Source organism: Aotus nancymaae, unplaced genomic scaffold, assembly GCF_030222135.1.
Source record: "Aotus nancymaae isolate 86718 unplaced genomic scaffold, 86718_ANA_hifiasm-v0.15.2.pri h1tg000062l, whole genome shotgun sequence".
In the NCBI taxonomy this organism is placed as follows: Eukaryota; Metazoa; Chordata; class Mammalia; order Primates; family Aotidae; genus Aotus; species Aotus nancymaae.
The window spans coordinates 39,731,947-39,751,353 of record NW_026988476.1 but is presented as its reverse complement, the minus strand read 5'-3'; the positions used below and the strand labels follow the sequence as shown (position 1 = coordinate 39,751,353).

Below are 19,407 nucleotides of genomic sequence, written 5' to 3'. Positions count from 1 at the left end.
GTTGAGGCTGCAGTGAGCTGTGATCGTGCCACTGCATTCCAGTCTGGATGAGAGAGCGATACCCTGTCTTCAAAAAAGAAAACAAAGAAGTTAGTAGAAAAAAATAATTTATTAGCCGGGTGCAGTGGCTCATGCCTGTAACCCCAACACTTTGGGAGGCTGAGACAGGCAAATCACCTCAGGTTAGGACCAGCCTGGCCAACATGGTGAAACCTTGTCTCTACTAAAAATATAAAAATTAGCCAGGCGTGGTGGTGGGCGCCTGTAATCCCAGCTACTCAGGAGGCTGAAGCTGGAGAATTGCTTGAACCCAGGAGGCGGAGGCTGCAGTGAGCGGAGATTGTGCCACTGCACTCCAGCCGGGTGACAAGAGCGATACTCCATACCAAAAAAAAAAAATTATTTGTTTACTTCTCTTTCTGCCTCTTAAAAAAAAAATCTTGTCTTTTTTTCTACATGTATCTGAGAATAAAGTAAGAAGAACCACTATGGGGATGAAGTTAACAATATGAGGTGGAACAGAAACAAAAATAAATACTGTTTCCATTTACATTTTGGTGGCTTGATCTATTTTTCCCTAATCTTAAAAGCACAGTTATGATCATGTTACTCACAAGTTTAAAATTCTTTAATGGTTCCTTGGGCCTAGAAGATGAAATTCAAATTTGATCCAAGTCTCTCTTGATGACTCTTGTCCATCCTTCTAATCTTATCTACTATCATAACTTCCTCTTTCCAACAGAGACTAGCACCTACATATGTTAAAACTGTTCAATAGGCTGGGGCCAATGGCTCACGCCTGTAATCCCAGCACTTTGGGAGGCCGAGGCAGGCGGATCACCTGAGGTCAGGAGTTCGAGACCAGCCTGACCAACATGGAGAAATCTTGTCTCTACTAAAAATACAAAATTAGCCAGGTGTGGTGGTGCATGCCTATAATCCCAGCTACTCAGGAGCTGAGGCAGGAGAAATGCTTGAACCCAGGAGGCAGAGGTTGTGGTGAGCTGAGATCACCCCACTGAACTCCAGCCTGGGCAACAAGAGTGAAACTCCATCTCAAAAAAAACACAACTGTTCACTGGTCCCAGAGAATGCTCTGTGCCTTTGGTCATACAATTTTCTACTTGCTTCCTCTATCCTCAACTCCTACTCTTAAAGCCCAGATAAAATACTATCTCCTCCATGAAGATATCCTTGATCTTCTCAGCTAAAATATTCTCCTTGATCTGTGCTCCAGTGGCTTGTAGAGCAATTATGATATTCTGCCTTATGCTGTGGCTGTTTATACAGATCTCTCCTACTAAACATCAGAAGAATCTAAACTTTCATGCTGTCTTTTTTTTTTTTTTGAGATGGAGTCTCATTTTGTCACCCAGGCTGGAGTGCAATAGCTCAATCTCACCTCACTGCAAACTTGCTTCGCAGGTTCAAGTGATTCTCCTGCCTCAGTCTCCTGAGTAGCTGGGACTGCAGGTATGCACCGCCATGCCTGGCTAAATTTTGTATTTTTAATAGAGACAGGGTTTCACCATGTTGGCCAGGCTGGTCTCAAACTCCTGATCTCAGGTGATCCGCCCGCCTCTGCCTCCCAAAGTGTTGGGATTACAGGCATGAGCCACCATACCCAGCCCTCATGCTGCCTTTTATATAGAAGATCCTCAAAATATGTCTGAAAAACTGTATATATCTCATAAAGTTATGCTGGGACACAAAAGGATTAGGGTTTAAATAGATTTAGTTGAAAGGAAATGCAATAATATAAGTTCTTTTTAGAATTTCCTAAATTCACCCTTTAAGAAAAGTTGTTTAATAGTCTGCAATTTATTCTGCAATACCAAAAGATCTTAAAAATGAAGACATGAACCACTTCAGTTTATAACAAAAAATTACCAGATTTTCTATTCACAACCGGCTCCACAAATCAAATGTCATCTACTTTAAATGTGAAATACTATTTTAAATATATCTGGGGAAAAACTAAAAATGAATGCTAAAAAATGTTACTGGGAAATGCACAGAAGGGGAGCATTAGTTAACCTCTCTTTAAATGAAACCAAATAAAGGAAATAAAAACTAAAATTTTTTTATTGTAACATCTTGGTTATTTAAAAACCTTTAAATGATTATCATTAAACATGCCTGTTATTTGTGTGTCAAATTCTAAGGAAATGGAAGTAAAGTATTATTTTAAAACCAAAATACTGACATCACATACCTACCATAGTAAACCAAGCTATTTAGGAAAATACTATGGGTCAAATTATAATCCAAAAATATCCCAAAAGGGCTATACTAATTCACTGTGGTATGCAATGTTTATTGGCACTGTTTGTAGCAAATGGATCACCAGCTGGCTTTGAAATCCTTTGAATTATCTACTCTAACATAGATGTGGCAATAACGCTGAATTATGACGAAAAATTTAAACAAAAAATTTGTCAAAACATACATTCTTCCCATTGATACTTTTCTTTCATTTTCTCTGTATCATTTTCATTGATACAGAGTCTTTCTGTCACCCAGGCTGGAGTGCAGTGGTGCAATCTCGACTCACTGCAAACTCCACCTCCTGGGTTCAAACAATTCTCATGCCTCAGCCTCCCAAACAGCTGGGATTACAGTCACCTGCCATCAAGCCCAGCTATTTTTTGTATTTTTAGTAGAGATGGGGTTTCACCATGTTGGCCAGGCTGGTCTTGAACTCCTGACCTCAAGTGACCCACCCATCTCAGCCTCCCAAAGTGCTGGGATTATAAGCGTGAGCCACCGTGCCCAGCTACACTATATATTTAACATTAAAGCAAAAGAGAGAATAAAGTTAAAATCAAGAACATACCTGTGGAACATTCTTTATACTAGGCACTGGCTGAATTATGGGTGAAATATCAGATTTAGAAGTAGCAACTGGTTCAACTGGAGTTGATATATTCAGTGGTCCCATTCTCTCATTTTGATCACTTATCAATTCAATATTTTCATCTACTTCTATAGGTGGAGGTGACATCTGGGCAGTGGGTTTAGAAGGAATTGATTCTTCCAATGAAGGATAAGTAAAATCCACTAAAATCACAAAAATAAAAATGTTTTTTAAGAATAGCAAACCCATAAAGAGTACTTAACATTTCTCATGCACGTTAATGTAATAATTAAATGTAAAATAAGTGAAATGACAATTACAACAGTCAAAGAAAATGTGAACTTCCAGGCTTATATTTTTATGCCTGAAAACAAACTGCTCTCTAATAGGACAAATGCACACACAACCAAGAATGTTTCCGTGAAAATATAATTTTAAAGTATATTTTACCAAAGCAATTTTAAACAAAAACTTTCACATACATACATGAGATAGACACCTCTTCATTCTGGCGTCGTGGGGGTGGAGTGACCTTAGCATTTGTTGTATACTGCGGATAGCAAAGGAGCCAGTTTTCATAGCCTCCCTCTAAAACCAAAGGCTCATTGCGCAGGACAGTTTTACTTTCCCACTATAAATAAGGAAATCATATTTTTAATATGTCAGCAATCTTTCAACAGTTAAAACCATAACAAATCTAAATTTTAAAGTTGTTCCCTTAAATACAAGAATTTATCTTCTAAATAATGACAAAAAGAACTGATTCAAAATTCAACACTAAATGAAATTGTTATATTGGTGGGGTTTTTAAAACCACACAAATAATCAATGACCTTAGAAGAAAAATTAGAAAATAAATTACTTAATATAAAACAAAAATGACCCATAACCTCACCACCCCAATACCACTTTATATTCTGGAATTTACTCTTATAGTTTTCATTAAAATCTTTATAATGTTGCTTTTCTTTTATATGAACATTTTTCATCAATACAGAGCTATATCGTCATTTGTAATGACTAGATAATATTTGACTACTGATTGACTGATTGATGGACTGAGACAAGGTCTTGCTTTATCACCCAAGTTGGAATGCAGTGGCACAATCACGGCTCACTGCAGCCTTGACCTCCTGCGCTCAACTGATCCTCCCACCTCAGCCTCCCTAGTAGCTACGATGACAAGCATACACCACCATACCCAGCTAATTTTTCAACTTTTTGTGAGGTGGGGTTTCACCACATTGCCCAGGCTGGTCTTGAACTCCTGGGCTTAAGTGGTCCACCTGGCTCAGCCTCCCAAAGTGCTGGGATTTACAGATGTGAGCCACTGAGCATGGCCTGTTCTACTTTACACACACACCAATACTGAGTCAATCATTTGAACATTTGGTTTTTTTCCCCTTTAATTATAAGCAATGCTGAAATAAGCACCAAAGATCCTTATACATGCACATACCTCATCACTTCCTGAAGGAAAATTCCCAGAAAGGGAGTTGCTTAAGGTTTTCAATATATTGCTGATCTTAGAAATGATCACTTAAAAATATGCTGGGCGCGGTGGCTCACACCTGTAATCCCAGCACTTTGGGAGGCCAAGGTGGGCGTATCACGAGATCAAGAGATCGAGACCATCCTGAGCAACATGGTGAAACTCAGACTCTATTAATAATACAAAAATTAGCTGGGCATGGTGGCATGCGCCTGTAATCCCAGCTACTCGGGAGGCTGAGGCAGAAGAATCGCTTGAACCCAGAAAGCAGAGATTGCAGAGAGGCAAGATAGCACCACTGCACTCCAACCTAGTGACAAAGTGAGACTGTCTCAAAATATATATATATATGTAAAAATATACATATATATGTAATTTTTAAAGATAATTACCTAGGAGTAGAATTGCTGATTTTAAAATGATGCCCAGTTGCCCTTCAGGAAGGCTATACCAATTTACACACTTAACCAACAGGATATGAGAATGTCCATTATACATCTTTATAATTTTTATCAAACTGATGGACACAAAATGGTATTTTGTTTTAATTAGCGTTTCTTTATTAGTGACGTTGAACATTTTTTCATTTATTTACTATACATTTATATTGTTCTGTGACTTAACTATTTAATAATTACATTCTTTGCCCCTTTTTCTATAGTTATTTGCAATTTTCTTTTTTTTTTTTTTTTTTGAGTCGAAGTCTCGCTCCAGCCTGGGTGACAGAGCAAGACTCCATCTCAAAAATAAATAAATAAATTAATAAAATAAAATATTTAATCCCAACACTTTGGGTGGCCAAGGTGGGAGGAATGCTTGAGGCCAGGAGTTTGAGACTACCCTGGGCAACATAGCAACACCTTGTCTCTACTAAAAAATTTTAAAACATTAGCCAGGCATGGTGAGCACCTTTAGTCCCAGCTACTCAGGAGGCTGAGGCAGTAGGATCACTTGAGCCAGGAGTTGGAGGCTTCAGTGAGCTATGATTGTGCCATGGCACTCAAGCCTAGGTGACTGAAAGACCCTGTCTCTAAAAAAAAAAAAAAAAATTAAAAATAAATAAATTTTAAAAATATACAGTTAGGCCTATAATGATTGTGTCTGTACTGAGCATGTACAGGCTTTTTTTTCTTGTCACTATTCTCCAAACAATATGGTGCAACAACTGTTTACAAAACACTTACTTTGTATTAGTTATTATACGGAATCTACAGATGATTTAAAGTATATGGGAGGATATGTGTAGTTTATATGCAAATACTATACCATTATATATAAGAAACTTGAATATCCATGGATTTTGGTATTTGTGGCGGTGGCGGGGGGGTCCTAGCACCAACCCCCACAGACACTGAGGGACACTGTATTATTTTTTAAGCCTTTGTTAACTTGGTCAGTGAAAATGGCATCCATTGTTTTAATATGCATTTATCTGATACTAGTAAAGTTGATCATTTTTATGGTTATGTCCACTTGCATTTCACTTTCTGTTCATGGCAGTCTGTGTCCACAACTTATTTTACTATTTTATCTTAAGTATTTTTCTTATTTGTAAAAGTTCTTTGGATTTTAGGTATTTTAAACCACTGCCATATGTGTTGTAAATATTTTTGCCTATCTTCTGCCTTGTAATCGTGTGTGTGTGTGTGTGTGTGTGTGTGTGTGTGTGTGTGAGACGGAGTTTCACTCTTGTTGCCTAGGCTGGAATGCAATGGCACGATCTTGGCTCACTGCAACCTCTGCCTCCCGGGTTCAAGGAATTCTTCTACCTCAGCCTCCCAAATAGCTGGGATTACAGGCATGCGCCACCACGCCCAGCTAGAGACAGGGTTTCTCCATGTTGCTTAGGCTGGTCTTGAACTCCCGCCCTCATGTGATCTGCCCACCTCAGCCTCCCAAAGTGCTGGGGTTACAGGCATGAGCCACCCTGCCAGCCTTGCCTTATAATCTTATAAGATCTTTTCACATCTAAGTTTTAATTTTACAACGTCTAATCGACCAATCTTTTTTCCTCAATGACTTCTTCCTTTGCTTTTATGTTTTATAATCTAAATCTTAAAAAGTCATTTTTTCAGATAATTTATATTTCTAAAAATTCTAATATATTTTATATAGATCAGTGTATTGTTATCTAGTGATTTTAAAAAATTTTTATTTTACTTTTACTTTTTAAAATTTTTTTGAGGCAGGCCCTCATGCTTTGTCACCTAGGCTGGAGTGGAGTGCCAGTCTTGGCTTACTACAACCTCAACCTCCTGAGCTCAGGTGATCTTCCCACCTTGGCCTCCTGAGTATCTGGGACTATAGGCATGAGACACTATGCCTGGCTAATTTCTGTAGAGATAGGGGTCTCTCCATATTGCTCAGGCTGGTCTCAAACTCCTGGCCTCAAGTGATCATGCTGTCTCGACCTTCCAAAATGCTGGGATTACAGGCATGAACCACCAAGCCCAGCCAAAACAAGTCTTTTAAATCTGAATTTATAAAAATCCTACAATTAAACCATGATGGGCTAGGCATGGTAGCTCATGCTTGTAATCCTAGCACTTTGGGAGGCCAAGGGGGGTGGATCACCTGAGGTCAGGAGTTCGAGACCAGCCTGGCCAACATGGTAAAACCCTGCCTCGACTAAAAATACAAAAATTAGCTGGGTGTGATGGTTCAAGCCTGTAGTCTCAGCTACTTAGGAGGCTGAGGCACAAGAATCGCTTGAACCTGGGAGGCAGAGGTTGCAGTGAGCTGAGATCACGCCACTGTATTCCAGCCTGGGAAACAGAGTGAGACTCAGTCTCAAAAAAAAAAAAGCATGATGTATCTTTTAGCATTTAAGATAAACAACTAGTTAACATGCCTTTCTAACAACCAGAGGTGGCTTGCAATTACAATACACTAACAACAAAACTTGCTAACCTTGAAAAGTGCATCTTTCAGACTCCGGAGAGTTGTTCCAATTTGTAAATCTTTGGCAGAACTAAACCAGTCAAGAAGTACCACATATTCCACATTCCCCCTCTTCTTCCATGTGTCTTTAGAATCATCTGGGAGGTGTGCTTCAATCCAACTAGCAGTGACTCTGAAATGTATTAACATTTGTATTGGAGCGAAAGTTAACAAGAGGTCCTAATATACTAACAGAAGACTCTCAGTTTTGTTCTACAATCTGAACCACACCATAGCAAACTTTAAGGAGATTCCTTTCTAAAGTGAGGTTATATATTAAGATATTAAACAGCCTAAAATGTTTAACCCCTTCACTACTGTATAATATTGGAACATAGTTTCAGTAATTATTAGAGACTAAAAAAGAAGACTCAATTCTTTTCATTCTGACCCTTTATTAAAAAAAGCGGCGGGGGGAGCAAAACTAAAAACATATTGTCTGAGCTCCTCTTTTAGCCAAATATAAACTGGGGAATCACCTGGGTAAGATTATTCATATTTCAGTTCTCTTATACCTAGATAATTAATAGTCCACCAAATACCAGGATGTTTATTCAACAAACACATATACCATTTACCATGTGCCAGATACTGTTCTAAATGCTTTATTCTCATTGAAACTCATTGAGTTTTCACAACAATCCTAAGGTGGATATTATTATTATCCCTATTTCAGGGAAACTGAGGCACAAAGAAGTTAAGCAACTTGTTCAAGTTAAGGGGAGCCAGAATTAAAATTCAGGCAATCTGGCTCATGTACATGCTCTTTGCTATGCTGCCTCTTAAATCATCAACTGGGAATAACACCAACTCTACATTAAAATACAATGTTTACATCATCTTTTGCTCACATAAAAGCTAAAGTCCTTACAATGGCCTGCCATAGACATGCACCCCCAAGCCTCAACATCCTCATCTCTAACTACTGGCCCCCTTTACTCACTCCAGCCACTGGCTTCCTTGTTATTTCTGGTTCATCCAGGCATGCTCTTCCCTAAGGGCCTTTGCTCTTGCTTTTCCCTGTCTGGAATCCTCCTCCCCAGATAGCTGCATCACTCAATTCCCTTATTTCTTCAAGATTTGCTAATAACTTCTCTGTGAGGGCTTTCTAGATTAAAAATTTAAGAGCCATCCAAACACACACACACACACACATGGCATTCCCATTTTCAAGGCACCCAACATAAGACATGCTACACATTTTAAGGTTTTATTGTGTGTCACCTAGCTTACCTCTCTTAAAAGCTCCAAAGACAAATTTTTGTTTGTTCAATGGCTTAGCCCAGCACTTAGAACATAGTAACCCAGCCCGTAGAAAGTGTTCAGTAAATATTGGTTTGTTTAATCAGCTGAGCATGGTGGCTCACGCCTATAATCCCAGCACTTTGGGAGGCCAAGGTGGGCAGATCACTTGAGGTCAGGAGTTTGAGACCAGCCTGGCCAACATGGCAAAATCTTCTCTCTAATAAAAACTACAAACATTAGCCAGAAGTGATGGTGCATGACTGCAGTTCCAGCTACTCAGGAGGCTGAGGCAGAACAGCCTGAACCCAGGAGGTGGAAGTTGCAGTAAGCTGAGATCACATCACTGCACTCCAGCCTGGGCAACAGAGCGAGACTCTGTCTCAAAAAAAAAAAAAAAAAAAAGTTTAAATATTGAATGGGTGAATAATACAGATTCACACCTTTGGGTAAGGAGCTTCATATTATTCTTAGCAAAGCACTTAGTATATAGGGGCATTTCAATATTTAACTGATGATACTGGCAAGCTGGGCAGGAGTAGTGCAACTTTTATCCACAAGTAAAACCAAATAGTTAAGATTATTTTAATTTTAAAATCCAGTTCCTATATAATACTGTTGGATACTGTATCCTCTAGGAAGTAAAGAAGTAGAAAAAATATAAAATATTGTCTAATAATATCCTCTCCTGATATATACAGATTAGAAGGATACTTGGTCAACAAAGAAGGAAAAAAGGTGAAATGTGATATTCATAAAGACTATTTCCAACCCTAGGGATATATTTACCTAAATACTGTTTTCAGGATTAGTATGCTACAGAAAACACTTTGGGAAACAATAGTATCAGCCAATGTTTCTCAAACTTCTGTCTTTTATGTACCATCTTCACAATTTTCTCCAACTCTGCTCCACTTGTCCTATTATTATTTAAATTTAATTTAATTAAAAATAAGTTTTTACGAGCCGCGGTGGCTCGGGCCAGTTGTCCTGGCGCTTGAGGAGGCGAGGCTATGCATTCAAGGCCAACCTGGGCAATATGAGAACCTCTCATTCATTAAAAAAAAATAATAATGTTTTTACTTGAATAAATTTAATAGGAAATTGTATGGCCCTAAATACATGAAAAAAACCAGCATCATATCCAATAAGTAAAAGGAACGTCTGAAGATAAATATTTAAGTAAACTGTGCTATATTCACACAACAGAACAACATATGTCAATGAGAATGAACAAACTACAACTACACACAATAGAGATGACTATCACAAACACAGGTTGACTAAAGAAGACAGATATTAAAGACTACATATTATACAATTCCATTTATATAAAGTACAAAAGCAGATAAAAAGAATATATTCTGTTAGAAGTTGGTGGTTTCCTTGGACAGTGGGATATGGGTAGTAACTTACAGGGGGTATATCGGGTTCAAGAAGGATGATAACGTTATGTTTCTTGGTCTGGATGCTAGTTAAATGGGTGCATTCAGTTAATGAAAATTCACTGGGCTAGACACTTAGGACAGGAGTACTCTGATATGTATACTATAATGTATTAAAAGTTAAGGTCAGGCACAGTGGCTCAGGCAGGGCACAGTGGCTCATGCCTGTAATCCCAGCACTTTGGGAGGAGGAGGCGGGTGGATCATGAGGTCAAGAGATTGAGACCATCCTGGCCAACATGGTGAAATCCTATCTCTACTAAAAATACAAAAATTAGCTGGGTGTGGTGGTGTGTGCCTGTAGTCCCAGCTACTTGGGAGACTGAGGCAGGAGAATCGCTTGAACCCAGGAGGCAGAGGTTGCAGTGAGCCGAGATCGTGCCACTGCACTCCAGCCTGGGCAACAGAGTGAAACTCTATCTCGAAAATAAACAAACAAACAAACAAATAAATAAAAGTTAAGAATACAGGAGCTAAATGATAAGAACTTATAAACACAAAGAAGGAAACGGCAGACACTGGAGTCTACTTGAGGGGGAGTATAAGAGGAGGGAGAGGAGCAGAAAAGATAACTATTGAGTACTAAGCTTAAAACCTTGGTGATAAAATAATATGTACAACAAACCCCTGTGACACGTTTACCTATGTAACAAACCTTCACACGTACCACCAAACCCAAAATAAAAGTTAAAAAAGAAATAGGCCAGGCACAGTGGCTCACACCTATAATCCCAGCACTTTGGGAAGCTGATGCAGGCAGATCATTTGAGGCCAGTAGTTCAAGACCAGCCTGGCCAACATAGTGAAACCCTGTCTCTACTAAAAACACAAAAATTATCCAGGTGTGGTGGTGTACACCTGTAATCCCAGTTACTCAGGAGGCTGAGACACGAGACATGAGGATCACTTAAACCCAGGAAGCGGAGATTGCAGTGAGCTGAGATTGCACAACTGCACTCCAGCCTGAGCCAAACAGCAAGACTCTGTCTCAAAAAATAAAAAATAAATAAAAAAAGCTGGGCACAGTGGCTCACGCCTGTAATCCCGGCACTTTGGGAGGCTGAGGTGGGTGGATCACAAGATCAGGAGTTCGAGAACAGCCTGGCCAACATGGTGAAACCCCGTCTCTACTAAAAATTTAAAAATTAGCTAGGCAAGGTGGTGCGTGTCTGTAATCCCAGCTACTCAGCCTTCTGAGGCAGGAGACTCTCTTGAACCTAGGAGGTGGAGGTTGCAGTGGATGGCGATCACACCATTGCACTCCGGCCTGGGTGACAGAGCGAGACTCTGTCTTATAAATAAATAAATAGCTAGCTTGAAATTTTAAAAACAGGTAGGCTGGGTCCAAAGGCTCACACCTGTAATCCCAGCACTCTGGAAGGCTAAGGTTGGAGGATCATTTGAGCCCAGGAGTTTGAGACCAGTCTGGGCAATGTAGCAAAACCCCATCTCTACAAAAAATATAAAAATTAGCTGGGAGTGGTGACATGTGCCTGTAGTCCCAGCTGCCCAGGAGGCTGAGGTGGGAGGATCACCTGAACCCAGGTCAAGGCTGCAGTGAGCTGTAATCATGCCTCTGCATTCTAGCCCAAGCACAGAGTGAGACTCTGTCTCAAAAATAAATAAATAGACCAGGTGCGGTGGCTCACGCCTGTAATCCCAGCACTTTGGGAGGCCAAGGCAGGCAGATCACAAGGTCAGGAGATAGAGACTATCCTGGCTAACACAGTGAAACCTCGTCTCTAATAAAAATACAAAAATTAGCCAGGCATGGGCGTGACATGCACCTACAGTACCAGCTACTCAAGAGGCTGAGGCAGGAGTTGAACCCAGGAGGCAGAGGCTGCAGTGAGCTGAGAATGTGCCATTGCACTACAGCCTGGGCAACAGAGTGAGACTCCATCGCAATAAATAAATAAATAAAAATAGATAATGAAAAAATACAGTAATCACTATCAGCTAGTTGTAGGTATTGTTACCTACAGAAAGCTCTGAGACCTGCTCCCTTTAGTTAAGAAAGGGAGATAAGCAAGTATTTAAAAGATATACTAGCACCAAACTGAATTGAATCTCCTTTAAACTAACTCAAAAGGACTGTTAGGTAAATTAAAAGGGAATAATTTCTCAGTATGCATTTCATTGTTCTTTAATCTTCAACCTAAAATCATCTTCAGTTTCATAGTCGTCCAACTCTCACATTTGGGAAACTATCATATAAACTCAACAATAAAGACCACTAGCTTTCTGTTAATACAGATTAGACTATCCAATGACTAATTATAACTTTGTTCAAATCCTGGAAATATATTTACATGTTGAATTAGACTGAGCACTCTAATTTTTTTTTAACAACCTGTAATCAATTTATTAAAATAGTTGACTTAAGCATCTCCAATGGTGACTTCCATCTCAACTCTTGGCTCAATAGTGATGGAAGTAATCTGCTTAACAATCTCAGAAGGGCTGTGCAAGTCAATAAATTGCTTGTGGATTCTCATCTGGAAATGATTTCATGTCTCAGAACCTTTACCAAAGTGAGTTTTTTGAAGTCTTAGTAGGCATTTGAACTGGTCCTTTCACTTTTAGATTCTTTTCCCATGCTCCTCTAATCAAGTCAGCACACACCTTCTCCAGGGATTTTACTCTCCGGCTCATTAAGACTGATTTGAATTCAGTGAACTGCCACTTCCAGCTCCATGGGTGTTTTTCCAGTATCTTTAAAAGCCATGGCTGTTGCGCGGCTTCCTGACCAACTGGTTCCTCGGCGAGAGCAAACGGCAGTGAGTCAGGAGCAGGACTGGGCAGATCACAGCTTGGCACCACCTATGACCACGTCGTCCTCAAAGAGCTCTAACCTTTTTTTTTTTTTTTTTTTTTGAGATGGAGTCTCCCTCTGTCGCCCAGGCTGGAGTGCAGTGGCGCGATCTTGGCTCACTGCAACCTATGCCTCCTGGGTTCAAGCAATTCTCCTGCCTTAGCCACCCTAGTAGCTGGGATTATGGGCATGTGCCACCACACCTGGCTAAAGTACTTTTAGTAGAGATGGGGTTTCAACATGTTGGCCAGGCTGGTCTGGAACTCCTGACCTTAAGTGGTGTCAGACCTCCTACCTTGGCCTTCCGAAGTGCTGGGATTACAGACATGAGACACCGCACCCAGCCTAAGAGCTCTAATTTTTAAATAGCTTATTTACAAAGCACACTCTGTGCTTCAGGTCAAACATTTATCAAGCATCTGCAATATGCCAAGAACTATACAGATTTTATTACCTAATTTTAAAAATAATTTTAAACTAAGACCCAGAGAGATAATAGGATCTATATAAGAATGCTTGAAATAGTGAAAATGGCCCTGTATCTAGAGGTTTATTTAGCTCTGCCACTATGTCACGATTTCTAATGTACAATGTACCCATGCAAGTGGTTTTAAATTATTTCATAGATTAAAGGCCTTCTTAACAAAAATGAAAGAAAGAAAAAATTTTAAATTAAGTCCTTACTCGTGCCAGGACCTGTGCTAAAATAAAATGTGTGTGTTTGTATAACTTTTCTCATTTAAATCTCCTGAAACCTCTACAAGATAGGTTCTATTATTATCTCCATTTTACAGATGGAAACATGAGCTTAGAAATATTAGGTCACGGCTGGGTGTGGTGGCTCAGGCTTGTAATCCCAGCACTTTGGGAGGCAGAGGTGGGTGAATCACAAGGTCAGGAGATTGAGACAATCCTGGCCAACATGGTGAAACCCTATCTCTATTTTTTTAAAAATATAAAATAAAATAAAATAATAAAAAAAAAGAAATGTTATGTCACTAGCTAGAAATAATGCAGCTACTAAGTGACAGTTATTTAAATAGAGACACACACACACACATAAAGTATCTGTATACTCTTGTATCACAGATAATAGAGGGAATTTCAATATGTAAAACAATTCAATTAGTTCACAATTTTACTCATTTTGGTAACTATGATTCACATGCTTATAAACAGAAAATAATAAGAAAGATCAATCAATAAACACCTGGGAAGAGAGGAAAAAGGCGACTTCATTTCTCTTTTGATAAGATTCTAAACACCACAAATAGGAGAAAACAGCCAAATAAAAAGTTAGCAAATCCATAACTTCAATCTTCAAGAAGGGTAAAGTGTGCCTTTAAGAAGCAAAGATTGAGAGAAGTCCCATTTGGGCACTCCTCACTCCCGCAAGTGAGAGAACTGTTCTCCTTTCTTTCTTTTGCCTATTAAACCTCTGCTCCTAAAATGCACCTCTCCCCTATCCCGCCCCCAAAAAAGAAACAGATTTAAAAGGTTAATAGGAAAAGACTACTTTATCACATTTATGTTGGATGCTAAGTCATAACATTTACTAAGGTCCACAGTTGACTACTTTACTACACAATAACCCACCCTGGACTGATGGCTTCTTCAGGAACACTGAGAGAATGTAAAATACAGGAATCCAGATAATCCTGCATTCTTCGAGCATCCATTATAATCAAGCTGATGTTTTTATCCATCATCATCGTGTATAGTTCCTTTGCTGTGATTGCTCCTTGGAATTGAGAGAGACAGTATAAGTGACAAGAAACAGCACAAAATGTGCTGACATTGTAAAATACAGGACAAACAGCTTTTTCTAGAAGAGCAAACTATACTGGATACATATGGATGCCATATATTTACTACCCCATCATACCATTTATTATCTTGTAAACTAACATTAAATATAACTTGTTTTTTTGTTTTTTTTTTCTTGAGACAGGGTCTTGCTCTATCACCCAGGCTGGAGTGCAGTAGCACGATCTTGGCTCACTGCAACCTCCACCTCCCAGGTTCAAGTGATTCTCCTGTCTTAGCCTCCCGAGTAGCTGGGAATATAGGCTATTACCACGTGTGGTTGATTTTTGTATTTTTAGTAAAGATGGGGTTTCACCATGTTGACTAGGCTGGTCTGGAACTCCTGGTCTGGAACTCCTGACCTCAAGTGATCCACCTACTTCAGCCTCCCAAAGTGCTAGGACTATAGGCATAAGCTACTATACCCAGCCTTAAGTTGTGTTTTTAACACAAGTTAACACAAGAAGCCAGTTTAACGCTCTGTTTATAAAGACTTAAAGATCAAAACTTTCTGTTGAGTTTACAGCTACATCTGATATTGACTCTATTACCAATATAAAATAAAGGACATTAATATGTATATCTTAGGAAAATAGTATGTTTTCAAAAATTAAGACATTAGAAAAATGCTAACTAGAACAAATATCTATGGTTCTAAAAATCTGGAAAGGTTCTAAATTCAAAAAGTCTCTGATGGTAGTCTTATGGTAGCTACCTGAAAAACTTAGATTTCCAAGTATTCTTAGAATAACAAGTCAAAAGCTTGCTCTTCTATATGAGACACTGAAAAACTATGGCCATCTGTTTTTACTGGATAGCTGCCACACTAGTTTGTTTGTTCAGGTATTTTTTCATACTGCAACAGCAGAGATCAATAGTTGTGTCAGAGACCACAGGGCTCTCCAAGCCCATAAGGTTCCCCAAGCCTAAAAATGTTTACTATCTACCCACTTAAGAAAAATTTGCCAATCCTCTTTCTACTTGATGTTCATTTGTTAGCTCCCAGTCAGAAGGATAAAAGATTATTTTGTTTTTTAAGAAGGCTAAGAAAAAGAAAACTAAGTAAAGCTAATGCAATATTTAATTTATTTACTTCTGGGGGAGGGCAGCCATCTGTCAAAATAAATATCCCCTATGTTACTATTTTTCCTCAGCTCTACTGAAGTGAAAGATTTAAAAGCACGACAAGAGAACTGAGATATATAAAAAGCTGCTTCAGCAGTGAGCTGTGAAAATAAGTCTCAATAGCTCCTATGCTAAAAGACCTATTGCTGCTAATCATCATCCTCCTTCCCACTCTAGCCATCAAGAGTATGCTGACAAAACAGACTAAAAAAGTTGATAACAAACCACTGAGAAGGACAATATTTAAGTAGGATGACATACAAAGGAACAAATGCATAAAAACAAATCTTGGACCGAATCAGTAACAGCTTTTAGCAAAGTACCTTACAGCACATCCAGTTTATTTTTATAATTGTTATATGGCAGTATTTTAAGCAGAGAATTTATTTTACTGTTACCTATAATTATGTTTAAGTTAAACCTTTTCTCCTATCCAAGTACTAACTAGGCCCATCCTGCTTAGCTCCCAAGATTAGGCGTATTAGGTGGTATGGTTGTAGACAAGATAAACCTTTTCTGAGAGAGGAAAATGTCTCTAGCAGATGACGAGAATTTCCTAAGTCTTGTTTAGGTCACACATTTCTCACTACAGCATCAATACCACCTATGTATAACTTCCATATTATTGGTTTGAATTTGAGACAGGGTCTCACTCTCACCCAGGTTGGAGTACAGTGGTGTGATCACGGCTCACTACAGCCTCAACCTCCTGGGCTCAAGCAATTCTCCCAACCTCAACCTTCTACAGGCGTGCCCCACCACACCCAGCTATTTTTTTGTATTTTTTGTAGAGATGGGGATTTCACCATTACCTAGGCTGGTCTTGAACTCCTAGGCTCAAACAATCCTTCTGCCTCAGCCTCCCAAAGTGCTGGGATTATAGGCATGAGCCACTGTGCTTGTCCTGGATTTTTTTTTAAAGGCGGATGAAAATGACTCAAATAATTTAGTCTTTGACCACAGGATGGATGTAGGGAGAAAAAATTATGTCTACAACCTAGTCATAAATGATAAGTCCTAAAGTTTGCCATGTATTCTAAGAATTTACATGTATTAGCTCATTCAATCCTCACAATAACCCTATGAAATAGGTACTATTATTATCTACACTTTACAGACAGGGAAACAAAGGTAGAGTGTTTTACATTCTGAAAACCACACAGAAAGGGAGAGGAGGAACCAGTATTCAAACACAGGCAGTTTGACTTCTGAGACTCCATGCTCTTAACCATTGTTGCTAAACTGCGTCTTGAAAAGAAAACAAGTACGAGCTTCGGTTTTGACATTTTTCAACTGCATATTACCACTTTGTCATGTAAGGTTAAAATTATTCCTAGAATATTCCCCATGATAAATACATAAAAATAACCTCAGATATTTTCAATATAATTGTACAGACTGGGAAAAATGATAGAGCTTACGTAGAGATTAGACAACAATGCTAAGAATCTCATTGTATAAAATCTGATGCTTATTCTGATTAAAAGATCTCAGAACCTAAACAACTTCGTCTTTCTGCACACACTTACCTTTCTCTTTGGTCTCACATTTTTCATTCTTTTCACCATTGCTCTATTGCATAGAAAAAAAAAGTTTCAACTTTCATAGAAACAAAAAGTTCGACTTATAATTTAATTTACTTCACTTATATGGAAACTCTAAGAAACTTAAAGTACGCAAAGTACTGGCATTTTATAAAAATGCAGATGAATAATGGTATTAGAAGGTTTCTTTGGCAGTAGACAACATAAAATAACTAGCAACCTTTCAGAATTATAGGACATTTCCTCAAAATTTACTTGAGTTAAAGACCAAATATAACAGCACAAACTGCTACAGAAATTTAATTTGATTAGAAAGTACTTCTAAAATGAAACAAAATTCTGGCTATCCGATTCAGTGTCCTCCATGACATAATTAAAGAAAAACGAGGGCCAGGCGAGGTGGCTCACACCTGTAATCCCAGCACTTCAGGAGGCCAAGGCAGTAGACCACGAGGTCAGGAATTCAAGACCAGCCTGGCCAAGATGGTGGAACCCCATCTCTACTAAAAATACAAAAAAATCAGCCAGGCATGGTGGCAGGCGACTGTAATCCCAGCTACTTGGGAGGGTGAGGCAGAAAATTGCTTGAGCGTGGGAGGCGGAGGTTGCAGTGAGCCAAGATTATGCCACTGCACTCCAGCCAGGGCAACAGAGCAAAAATCTGTCTTTAAAAACAAAAAAATTAAGGCAAAATCAAGTAATATAAAGTACTCAAAGTACTGCTTATGCATTAATTCATTTTTTAGCAGTCATTATAAACTTAATTAGAGCAGTAGAAAGATCATTTGAGCTGAGCTGTGATGTATTATATCCTATGTCAAATCTTTTTTAACTAGTCTGGGACTCAGTTTTCTCGTTTCCCAAATTATGGTCTTGAAATAGATGATTTTTAAGTTTCTTCTTTCTAATCATGTAATTTACATTAAAAGAAAGATTTGGCATACTACTTTATTTGGTACCAAGCTTTTTATCTGTTTCTGGGGTCTCATTCTTTTTCCTTTGCTTTCTCCTTCTATTTCTCCCCCAGTTTCCCCTCTTTTTTTTTTTTTTTGAGACAGAGTTTCCTCTCGTTCCCCAGGCTCTAATTAAGTTTATAATGACTGCTAAAAAATGAATTAATGTATAGAAAATATTGCTATACAAATTCATAGAAAAATCTGAAATCAACTGAGGCTAGAATATTTAATTCAAATTAAATATTTTTCTTTTTTTCTTTTTCTTTTTTTTTTTGAGACAGAGCATTGCTCTATTGCTCAGGCTGAAGTGCAGTGGTACAATCTTGGCTGACTGCAGCCTTTGCCTCCCGGATTGATTCTCCCACCTCGGCCTCCTAGTAGCTGGGACTACAGGCACGTACCACCACACCCAGTTAACTTTTGTATTTTTAGTAGAGACAGGGTTTCACCACACTGGCAAGGCTGGGATTATAGGAGTGAGCCACCATGCCCAGCCTTAAATCAATTTCTAATTAAAACATTAAATTTTATCCTTGTTACCTAAAACAACTTTATTGTGGTAATCGCAACTCTTTTTAGGCAAATCATCTGACAAGCAGAAATGGTCTTTTAACTCACACAATAAATTTGAAATACCTTTTGGATTTTGTCTTTGGAATCCAATACATTCTCCAAAGAACCTTTAGCCAATGTGCTGCCATCCTCTCTTCCGGTTTCCTGCCTTTTTTGTTGTAGCCGCAGTGCTTCCTCCTGCCTGTCTTTTTCTTCAAGTTTTTTACGAACTTCGGCTTCTTCATATCTAGTTAAAAAAAATAAGTCAAGATTTTCTTTAATTGGCATTAATCGTGGAAATTAAAGGAGCTTCATTCAGTTCTGTAACATTAGCATCCTGCCTTAAGGTGTTTCATGACTACATGCTTTCTCCCTCCACCGCAATTCAAACATCTGCCACCTGAGAACATCTGTACATTTACCTTGAATTGCCCAGAACTCTTAAAGATAAACTATTATGTTCTCAAGTTGAAATTATTTAGTGCTTTTTGCTATTTCTCTCCTACTAATTTCAGTCTTTTATATTGAGTCAAATCTGCTGCAATTTCCTATTCCAATGCAAAGTCCTAATTCTTTCTGCAAAAGAAACAGCCCAAATATCACACTTACGTTTATGACTTAGAATAAAAATGT

General features: G+C 38.7%; 1 protein-coding gene across 1 annotated transcript in view; it reads right to left on the bottom strand.

Moving 5' to 3' along the window:
* The window catches only part of USP8 (ubiquitin specific peptidase 8), an 84,169-nt gene that overhangs the window by 22,265 nt on the left and 42,497 nt on the right, over nucleotides 1-19,407 (bottom strand). Inside the window, exons 5-10 of the mRNA XM_012442299.3 lie at nucleotides 18,859-19,021; nucleotides 17,252-17,294; nucleotides 14,388-14,532; nucleotides 7,260-7,422; nucleotides 3,344-3,488; nucleotides 2,837-3,060 (exon numbers count right to left, since the gene is read on the bottom strand). Of these exons, the coding sequence (XP_012297722.2) occupies nucleotides 2,837-3,060; nucleotides 3,344-3,488; nucleotides 7,260-7,422; nucleotides 14,388-14,532; nucleotides 17,252-17,294; nucleotides 18,859-19,021 (883 nt within the window). The remainder of the gene's footprint in view (nucleotides 1-2,836; nucleotides 3,061-3,343; nucleotides 3,489-7,259; nucleotides 7,423-14,387; nucleotides 14,533-17,251; nucleotides 17,295-18,858; nucleotides 19,022-19,407) is intronic.